Below are 9,898 nucleotides of genomic sequence, written 5' to 3' on the forward strand. Positions count from 1 at the left end.
GTCCCGGCCCGTGGAGCCGCTTCCCCGGGAGCTGGTCTGGAACCGCGGTGGGGGTGGGTGTAGCCACTCCAAGTACCTTCTCCCTGGTCGTGGTTTTGTGTTTAGAGACCCAGGTTAAAAATTGTGACCGTTACAAAACCAATTCAAACAAACTTCTCAAGAATGAAGTAGGCATTTTCACTTGTCAGTCTGCATTGACATGCTTTTTAGTGACCCAGTTTTGTTTCCTTAAGTAACAACTCTCTAAGAAGATGGCTCCTTTAGCCCAGGAAATACGACGGCTCCATACTCGCTCTTAGGCTGGAAAACCCTGGGTTTTGCAAGTGAATTTCATAACCAAACCCAGATAAAATGTCTCCAGTCGAGCTGCTGCCAACTACCAAATGACAAATTTCCCACTAAAGAAAAGCTCAAATTTCTTTTGTAGTCCTCTCTCTTTTTTCTCTATGCATTTTATTTTGCTTTAAGTGAACGAAGCTGAATCTTGGGACTGGAAAGGCTCTCGTTGGGTGCACACGGTCCATCTCCTCTAAGTTGCCAAGGAGAAGGCCAGGCCTGCTCAGGCTCCAGGACTTGCCAGTAATCACAGCCCAAGAACAAAACCCAGGTTTCCAGCCCCTAGGCAGTATGCTTACAGGCCCGGGAGTTATCTTCTGGCACACATCAGGGGAAGACATAGCCCAATAAAAAAACCTGCTGCTTAAGAAGAATCCCAAGTGCAGAAAGCCTCCCACAGTCAGCCATTGGCATTGGAGTCTTCTGGGTCGTGATGGGAGATGTTGAAGCGCCTGTGTGGCTACCAGCCAGTGTACTGGTGTACTCCTGCCCACCTGAACCAGGGTCAGGATACTCTGTGCTACAGGCAGGGAAGGGGGTACAAAGCCATGAAGATGGCTTCCTATCGCCAAAATTTGACAGAGGGCAGGTGTGTGCAGGAAGGGGGCTGTGTTTTGAATATTCATCTGTAATAGTTAAAATAAAGCTGACAATAAGGAAGGTGCTGAGACCCCAGGCTTCTAAATGAGAAGTATCTAATTTGTAGACGGTAAGGAAGTCTCACTGAGGTCACTGTTAGGTATTGTAGGTACTTCTCTAGTCTAACCTTGTCTTCAGAAAACAAAAGCAAAACTGAAGAGATGGGATTTGCCCAGGAAGTCTGGGGCTGCTGAGATTGAGACCTTGATAATGGTAATGCTGAGCCTTTAACTGGCCTCCATCCTCCCAGAAGGAGGTTTGCTGGAGTCTGCCCTGTTGTCATCCTGTTACTCCAGGGCCAGCGTCCTTCTGGCTTGGTGGAACTGCCTCCTTCCTTCTGGTCTGTGGAGGCCTGTCTGGGAGAAATGCGCTGCTTGATCTGGGCTGGCAACTTGTGAAAGCTGCATCATCAGGCTCCTTGCCCTTGGCAGCCAGGGACAGTGTCCCCTTGCTCCCAGGAAGCCAGGCTCTGGAGAAAGTGCTGAGACGGGCTCTGTGACCGAGCTGGGCATTTGAAAGCCTAGGTCAGAAGGGACCAGAAATTCGTGAACTCAGCAATCCAAAATAATGTCCGTGCATTGCAGCCACTCCTCACTGCCTTCTGGACAGGTGACAGTGTTGCTTCTGAGCACTTGTACAACAGCCACCAGAACATTAGCACTTAATGGGTTCTGCCTGATGGCCGTTACCTGGGTGACAGGAAAGTTACAGGGGGGCCTACCATCCATTGTGGCCTTTGGTGTTCCTTAAGGGTGTCAAGAGCTAATCCTGGGAGCTAGGAGGTGGCCTGGGCCTTTGTTGAAGTGAGGGGTGCCTGGACCCCACACGTAGCATTAGTTGGCCTGTGATAACATTGTGTCTGTGGCAATCTGGCGTGGGTAGGTCCTGGTGGTAGTGGTGGCTCTCTCAGCATTGCCCTTCTGTTCTTGTGCTCCATCATGCCCTCTATACTGAAGCTGGGAAACTGGCTCACTTTCCTGCTTGCTGTTTGTAGTGGGGGTGAGGGAGGGGTGGGGGTGGCAGGGGCTACTTCTTACCACACAGGTAAGCACAGGTTTTCAGTGAAGGCAAACAGGTGGGCCCTTGGCACTACATTGAGATACAGTGGGAAGCTTCAGAACGACTCACTGGGACATTTACTGGGCAGACCCGCTTGCAGGCCAGAGCTGGCTCAGCCTGATGCAGGGACAGTCATTGAGCCATGAGCCCTCGTTTCTGGGGATGCATGGGCTTGTGGTTCCTGGGAAGGGGCCCCATGCATGGTGATCAAGAAAATCTGATCTGCCTTTCCCTCATTTCTCATGAATAAGGACTGGGGGCTGCTATCCTCAGTCCCTTTCTGTTCTGAACATGAAGTAGGGTTGATGTCTGTGTGATCATGATCCCTGTGTTCCCCAGGTCCTGTTGCAGATGGAGCACGATTATATTCCTAAGCCCCCTGCGAGTCCTCTCAAACAGTAACCCTGCAGACAGACCTCAGCTTCCTTCTTTTGTTTTTGTAGTACTGGGGATTGAACCCAGGGGTGCTTACCACTGAGCTATATCCCCAGCCATTTAAAAAAACTTATTTTGAAACAGGGTTTTGCTGAGTTGCTATCAAACTTGCCATCCTCCTTCCTCAGTCTTCTGCATGGGGAGGCCCGTGCCACTGTGCCCAGCTAAGCTAATTTTTTAAGTCTCGGCATGCTGCTGCCACCTGGGAGCCCCAACCTGCTTGACTGAGGGACTTTCATGGAAGCCTGCCCGTCATGGTAGGCTGACCATCCTCTGCTCTTCCTGCAGGTTGCCTGCTCGGGGTTCCTTGTTGGCTCTCCTGCCCTGGTTCTGTGCTGAGGCTCCAGCCGTGGGCTTTGTGGGCTTGCAGTTCTCTCATCAGCTTGGGCCTTGACAGGTGTGTGGGATGCCGTGGTGACAGCAGCTCTCGTCCCGCTGTGCCATCCTGCCCGAGTCAGGGTTCCTCTCTGCTGTACTGAAGGGTGGTGGACTCCATGCTTTCTAGAGCAGCACAACAGGGGCTCAGGGACCAGCCTGAATGGCTGTGGTCCACAGGCATGTAAGGTAGGGTCTGCCTCAGCCTTTCTTCCATACTCAGATGTGCCCACCCTCCTGGGAACAAAAGTCAGACCAGCTTGCCCTGAGCCCATCAGCAGCCAGGCATAGCTCAGTGCACCACCTGGGCGTTGCACTTTCTCCCCAAAGCAAAGCACTGTGGTGAGGCACGACCTGCCCCCCCAATTTTCGCTCTTCTGCTCTTTAATCCTCTTGAACCAGACACTTCAATTAAGAGCAGCAGACACATCAGGAGGTTTTAAGCACAGCCTCAGTCTCAGGCTCAGTGCTGGTGGCAAATAAGCAGCTCTGTGAAGATCCTTGAGCCTGGGGAGGGTCTGACCACAGCCATGGGCAGGCAGGTCTATTCATCTCTGGAGGGTGCAGGCCCAGGTAATCATGCTTAGGGGCAGCTGGCCACTCATTTGGAAGCAAGTTCAGACACCTCTATGGTCTGCCTCCCAGGTCTTGGGGCTGCACATCCCCCTCAGTCCTGTTAACATCTACCCTGCCTCTTCAAGTGCTTCTTTCCTGGTAGTTGCTTTTCCCCAGGTATAGATGAGGTGCAGACCCCTGTCATTTCCAGGGCCATTCAGTGGTGCCACAATGTAAAGGTCACTCCTCAGCAATGCTAAGTTGGGAACCACAGTGATGGTCTCCATCGTTTCCACAGAGTGTGGGTGATCACACTGTGGCTGTGTGTTTTGTGAGCATTAGGGCCACAGGGCAGAAGCTAGGAGGATGTGTATGGCTTATGCTGTCTTGAACATCTGGTGGGAGATAGTGTGTTGCCATTCTTCGAGGGCCCTAAAACTTGGCTAGGTGTATTTGGGATCTCTTTTTTCCTTTTATTTATTTTTGGGATGGGGTCTTGCTATGTTGTTCAGGCTGGTGTCAAGTGATCCTCCTGCCTCAGACTCCCCAGTAGCTGGGATTGCAGGCCCAAGCCTGGCTATATTTTTGGTTTTGTTTTTAAACACGGCCTTCTCCTTTTTTCTGTATAGATTTTTAGACTAAGTTGGAAGAATCTTAGTAGCCACACTTTGTGCAAGGGGAGTAGAGATCATCCCCCCACCAAAGTAATTTGGCCAGCGTGCCTGGAGCAGTGGCTGAGTCCCCCAATCTGCCCTGGTCATTTGTCAGGACAGGATTAGAGAATGGGGTCTACCTGTACTGCATCTCCCAAACCTGCTTGGCTGCTGTCTCTGGGTATCTGTCACTGAGATTTCTGCTATCTCTTCATGGGCTGAGCAGGCTAGCTCAGATCCACATCCCGGGCTCAGGCTCAGTCCATCTGGGGAGAACTGCCACCTGTGCCAACAACCCCCCATATCCCCTGCCCCAAGCCAGGGTGTCCCCTCTTGGGCTGAAGGTTGCTCCAAGAACCCAGGTACTCCACAGTCCAGATGGCAGCTTTAGCGGCATTTTAGGCTTTGAAGCAACTTTAAAAATGCCAAAAAATGGGCTGTGGTTGTGGTTCAGTGATAGAGCACTTGCCTAGCATGTGTGAAGCACTAGGTTAAGTCCTCAGCTCCACATAAAAATAAATAAATAAAATAAAGGTATTGTGTCCATCTATACTAGAAAACTATTTTAAAAACTGCTGAGAATTCTTGAGCACTCTTATGTGCATCCTCATTATTCCAGCTATAGGCGTAGTCAGCCCTAAGAGGGCCTGTGCAGCCAGCACTCCCTCAGCTGCCCCTGGAGGGGTCAGACTCTGCCCTTTAGACTCTTTGTACACATCACTCCTATGGGTGAGTCCCCTGATCTTTCTCCTGACACCTGCCATGTTATCATTGGATTTCTTTTCATCTTGTGCCTCAGCTTTGAAGGGCAGTAAGAGAAAAGTGCGTGGCATATACCTGCATGACATTTGCACCTGGCTTGCAAAGGGCATACTGGCCTCTGGCTCCAGCCGTCATGAGTGACTTTGCTCACAAGGGACAGAAGGAAGCTTTGTGTTTCCTTTGATATTTGCCAGTGATCTTACACACTTGTATTTCAATTTTGTCCAGACAGTTGTCAATCTCATTTAGACTGTGTTGAGTTTGCTTTGGGTTACACAGGCTTAAAAAAAAACTTCCAGCTCAGATAGTTGAGTGAGTGGCTCCCCACCAGCCTCAGCAGCCCTGGTCCTGCTCACAGTTGTTGTCCACGTGCTCCTGGTCCTGAACTCTGTGGAGGGAGCTTTTTGGGTGGGGAAGGCCAGCCTTCCCTGTAACCACGCACAGTGCTGTCCCTGTGTGGCCTTCCTCTTGCTGGTTTCGCTATAGATATTGGAGCTGTGGTCTGGCTGATTGTGTGGCTTCCAGGCCTGGGACCGTGGCTGTCTCCTCAGTGGACCCTTGTCCTTTCTGAAGGGACTCTGAGCATCAATAGGGAGGCTGGGGGCTGGGGATGTGGCTCAAACGGTAGCGCGCTCGCCTAGCATGCGTGCGGCCCGGGTTCGATCCTCAGCACCACATACAAAGATGTTGTGTCCGCCAATAACTAAAAAATAAACATTAAAAAAAAAAAAAAATAGGGAGGCTGGCAAGCCCAGGCCTTAGCACTTGGCTGAGTGTCACAAGTCCCAGCATTGCAGTGTGAGTCCACACGGCTCTAGGAAACCCTTTTCCCCTCTGGGTTTCAATTTGCTTATCTGTAACATGAGGGGCTGGACATGAGGCAGGCAGTAAAGAGGGCATTTTAGTGTACCAGTCAGGGGTGCTGCTAATGGCATATAGCAGAGGGAAGTCAGGGATTCTGTGCTGCTCAAGTTCACGAAGTGCCCTGGACAGCTCTGAGGGTCCAGGAAGCCCTCAGGGCCTTTTTAGATGTTCTTTGACTCCCTTTTTAATGCCCTTGACTGGGCATGGAAGCAATGCTTCTTATGGATATCCCTCTGTTAATAGAGTTGCCACCTGAATGTGGCTGTGGAAGAGATAAGGACAGTCATAGTAGAAGAGTGCTGGGGACCTTGACCCATGGGTTCTTGCCCACATACCTGGTGTGGAGCCTTTCCTCTCTGAGATTAAGGCTTGTGGTCACGTGGATCTAGACTTATGAGGCGTGCTTGGAGCAGTGGCCAAGTCCCCCAATCTGCCCTGAGAGGTACAGGGGCTGAGAGCTCTGCCTTGTACCATGTTGGCTGCTGTCCCTGACCTTCTGTTCACACACCCTGCCTCAGGAAGTGCCTGGCGGTGGCCTGGTGCTCCAGGCTACAGCCACTTCACCTGAAGGCCTCTGTGCCCACAGTTCCTGCGAGTCACCAAGCAGTACCTCCCTCACGTGGCCCGCCTCTGCCTGATCAGCACCTTCCTGGAGGATGGCATCCGCATGTGGTTCCAGTGGAGCGAGCAGCGTGACTACATCGACACTACCTGGGGCTGTGGCTACCTGCTGGCCTCATCCTTCGTGTTCCTCAACTTGCTGGGACAGTTGAGTGAGTGGCTCTGGAGGCTGTTCCCTCACTGATAGCACACCTGAAGCTTGTCGTGGCACTTGGGAGGTTGTGTAAACCCAGGGGCTCCAGCATAGGCCTGCCAGGTTTGGTTCTGTGAGTGTTGGGGTGGATGCTCTCTACTCAGTCCTAGACTCACCGCTTTGGGGCTTGCTAAAGGCATTGGACTCAGTCCCTGTTTGTTTTTAAGTGCCTCAAGCAGGAGGCACAGGAGACTAGGTGGCTGAGGCAGTCAAGGAAGCATCTAGGATGGATAGGAGGATCTAGGTCAGTACAGGAGGGCGCTGGGGTGGGGCCCCAGGTCTTCTTTCCGCTCTTGATGGACTGTCTTCTGGTGTCAGCCCTCACTCCTTGGCACATTATGGCCTCATTAAAGGACTTGTGCTTTCTAGCCCGTTTGAAGCTCTTCCACAGTAAAGATGTCAAGATCTGTCTCTGCAGGGTGGTGGCCACACTTGTGCTCCCAGCTACTCAGGAGGTTGAGGCAAGAGGATTACAAGTTTCAGGGCAGCCTGGGCAACATACCAAGGCCCTGTCTCAAAATAAAGGAAATAGGGCTGGGATGTAGGTCAGTGGTAGAGTGCTTACCTAGCATGTGTAACATCCCAGATTCAATCCCAGTACTGAGGAGGAGAAAGAAAGATGTGTCTTTAATGGGACATTCATACTGGAAAACGTTCTCTGGTACAGCAAGGGATCCATATTCTAGGGGAGTGATGTCCGTGAGTTTGGGCCTGGCTTGTCATCATTAACTCTCCCAGAAGTTGCTTTTGGCTTGGGAAGGTAGTTGAGCTGCAGCTGATCCAAAGTTTGGTGGGTACAGTGTACCATGACAGTGTCTCACCCAGGACCCAGCTGAGGTCCCCCTAAACCAACCTTACTGTTGTCTTTCCAGCTGGCTGTGTCTTGGTGTTGAGCAGGAACTTCGTGCAGTATGCCTGCTTTGGGCTCTTCGGAATCATAGCACTGCAGGTACATGGGGCATGTGACAGCGTCTCACTTGGGAATCAGCTTTGGGCTCTTTAGAATCAGCACTACAGGTACATGGGGCACATAGCAGGGTCTTATTTGGGAATCAGTGCTGTAGGTACATGGGGTACGTGGCGGGATCTCACTTTTCTTTGCTCTGGTGGAACTGGTGTTGGATCCAGCATCCCTCCTTGTTAACCCTCATGTCTGGCTGCCCAGAGCTGCTTTTCTCTATGGGGAAGTGGTGGCATTGCCTCTTAAGGACCAGCTTAGGAGCACCTGGCTGCTAAGTGCCACAACAAGCTTCAGAGGCTGGTTCTTGGATTAGGTGTCAGCTCTGGGCACTGGGCTATCTTTTGCCACTTTTCTGAGTGTGCTGTGACAGGGATAGGGCACATGATTGGCAGCAGCTAGATGCTAACTGGTACTGATGTGACTCCTCAGCAGGAAAACCTGGTGTCCAGGGTGCAGTGCATCAAGAGGGGTGTTTCAGTCTAGACCAGGGGTTTCAGACATCATGGGCACAGCCCTGAAACTGAACAGGCCCAAGGGCTATGGTTTTTGAGAAACACTGACCTCCCCGCCCCCCCCCAAAAAAAAAAAAAAACCAAAAAACTGTTATACTTGACTATGCCCTTGGTGTCCTGAAGTAGTTTTGTGCCTTTTGTATTCTCGCTCTGATGGATAAGTTGCTGGGTGCTATTATTGAATCTATAGATATTTACAATGCTGACTGAAGTTTCTGTCTGCCTGTTCCCCACAGACGATCGCCTACAGCATTCTGTGGGACTTGAAGTTTTTGATGAGGTAGGTGCATGCTGGGTGCTAAGCTGGGTGTTCTCTGCTCATTTCTCCCACCTGTGTGCTGTGGGTGGGGGGTGAGCTTGTCTAGGTCTGCCCTGTGCTCCTAGAAGCAGATATTGTGGTAGCTGTTCAGAGCTTCCCTCAGCATGGCAAACAGAACCAGGTCCTCTCACTCACTGCCATATTCACAGGCATGTGGACTGAAGGTCTGAAGGACACCTTGCAGGATGAGACCAGGGTTCCCAGGCCTGAGTTCCCAGCATGTCCAGGCAGCCTTGCTGTTAGTTCCATTCCAGAGGCTGGTCCCATGCACTCAGGCCTGCCTGGCCTTGCTGTACAATCTCTGCCTGAAGGACGGGAAGGAAGAGCTTTGCTGTGCTCACATCAAGATCTCTCTTCCTCTGGTCTGGGAACAGATCAGATGCCAATGAGTGTCAGCTTTCAGCCAGCATTTCTGTTCCTCAGGAACCTGGCCCTGGGAGGAGGTTTGTTGCTGCTCTTAGCAGAGTCCCGTTCGGAAGGGAAGAGCATGTTTGCAGGTGTCCCCACCATGCGTGAGAGCTCTCCCAAGCAGTACATGCAGCTCGGAGGCAGGGTCTTGCTGGTCCTGATGTTCATGACCCTCCTTCACTTTGATGCCAGCTTCTTTTCTGTGAGTATCCAGCTGCTTGGAGGGCCTGCCCGGTTTGTGTGAGTGTAGTATGGGAAGACAAGAAACAGATCTTGTGGTCCCATTCTGACAAATGAACCCATCCATCTCCTGTGTGTCAGGGAACTGCCTGGAAGATCCAGTCCAGGTCTCCTGACCTTGCTGGAGTGGACCAGTGCTTTCTCTGCAGGCTCTTCTGACTTCTCTTTCTCAAAGTTCACATTTTGCTGAGTATGGTTTGCATGTGGGGTGTCGGGGGCACAGCTGACTAGAAGGTACAGGTACAAGGAAGGGTGCTGGCACTATGGGAAGGGGATGGAGTTCCCAGCCTGGATATCTGGGTGAGTTGGGGGTACCCTGGGGATAGAGATCCAGCTGGCCAGCACTGGAGCTCATGGTAAATCACAGCCTGCTGTTACCCAGAAGCTTTCTTTAAATCCCTGAGCCTCACACTATAATGACGTTGCTTTATCCACTTTCCCTGGTAGTGACTTCCAATTTCCTGCTGTCTCAGTAGCTGTGCCAGCCTGGCACAGGTACTTGAATGACACAGGCAGCTTGGTTTGTTTGTAGAACACAGAACAGCTGTTCCTGGTGTTGACTTTGAATGTTGTCCCTCTCACCCTGTGCAGATCATCCAGAACATCGTGGGCACAGCTCTGATGATCTTGGTGGCTGTTGGCTTTAAAACCAAGCTGGCGGCTTTGACTCTTGTTGTTTGGCTGTTTGCTATCAATGTGTATTTCAACGCCTTCTGGACCATTCCAGTCTATAAGCCCATGCATGACTTCCTGAAGTACGACTTCTTCCAGACCATGTCGGTGATTGGAGGCTTGCTCCTGGTGGTGGCTCTGGGCCCTGGGGGTGTTTCCATGGATGAAAAGAAGAAAGAGTGGTAACAGGCAGATCCCTACCCTACCTGGCCAAGACCTGTGCCCTTGTGGACTGGTTCAGGGTGGAGTCAACAAACTGCCAGCAGTTCCGTGTCCTCTTCCCTCCCCCCCCCC

The 9,898-nt window shown here is 51.6% G+C and overlaps 1 protein-coding gene across 3 annotated transcripts in view; it reads left to right on the plus strand.

Annotated features, from left to right (window-relative positions):
- Surf4 (surfeit 4) overlaps positions 1 to 9,898 on the plus strand; it is a 12,763-nt gene that overhangs the window by 895 nt on the left and 1,970 nt on the right. The window contains exons 2-6 of one of the 3 annotated variants that reach the window (XM_048813412.1): positions 6,265 to 6,451; positions 7,365 to 7,441; positions 8,202 to 8,245; positions 8,708 to 8,894; positions 9,524 to 9,888. In XM_048813412.1, the coding sequence (XP_048669369.1) occupies positions 6,346 to 6,451; positions 7,365 to 7,441; positions 8,202 to 8,245; positions 8,708 to 8,894; positions 9,524 to 9,790 (681 nt within the window). In that variant the 5' untranslated portion in view covers positions 6,265 to 6,345 and the 3' untranslated portion in view covers positions 9,791 to 9,888. Of the gene's footprint in view, positions 1 to 6,264; positions 6,452 to 7,364; positions 7,442 to 8,201; positions 8,246 to 8,707; positions 8,895 to 9,523; positions 9,890 to 9,898 lie in introns of those variants that run through there. The other 2 variants (XM_048813411.1, XM_015505731.2) reach the window with 2 other exon arrangements.

Source organism: Marmota marmota, unplaced genomic scaffold, assembly GCF_001458135.2.
Source record: "Marmota marmota marmota unplaced genomic scaffold, marMar, whole genome shotgun sequence".
Classification (NCBI taxonomy): Eukaryota; Metazoa; Chordata; class Mammalia; order Rodentia; family Sciuridae; genus Marmota; species Marmota marmota.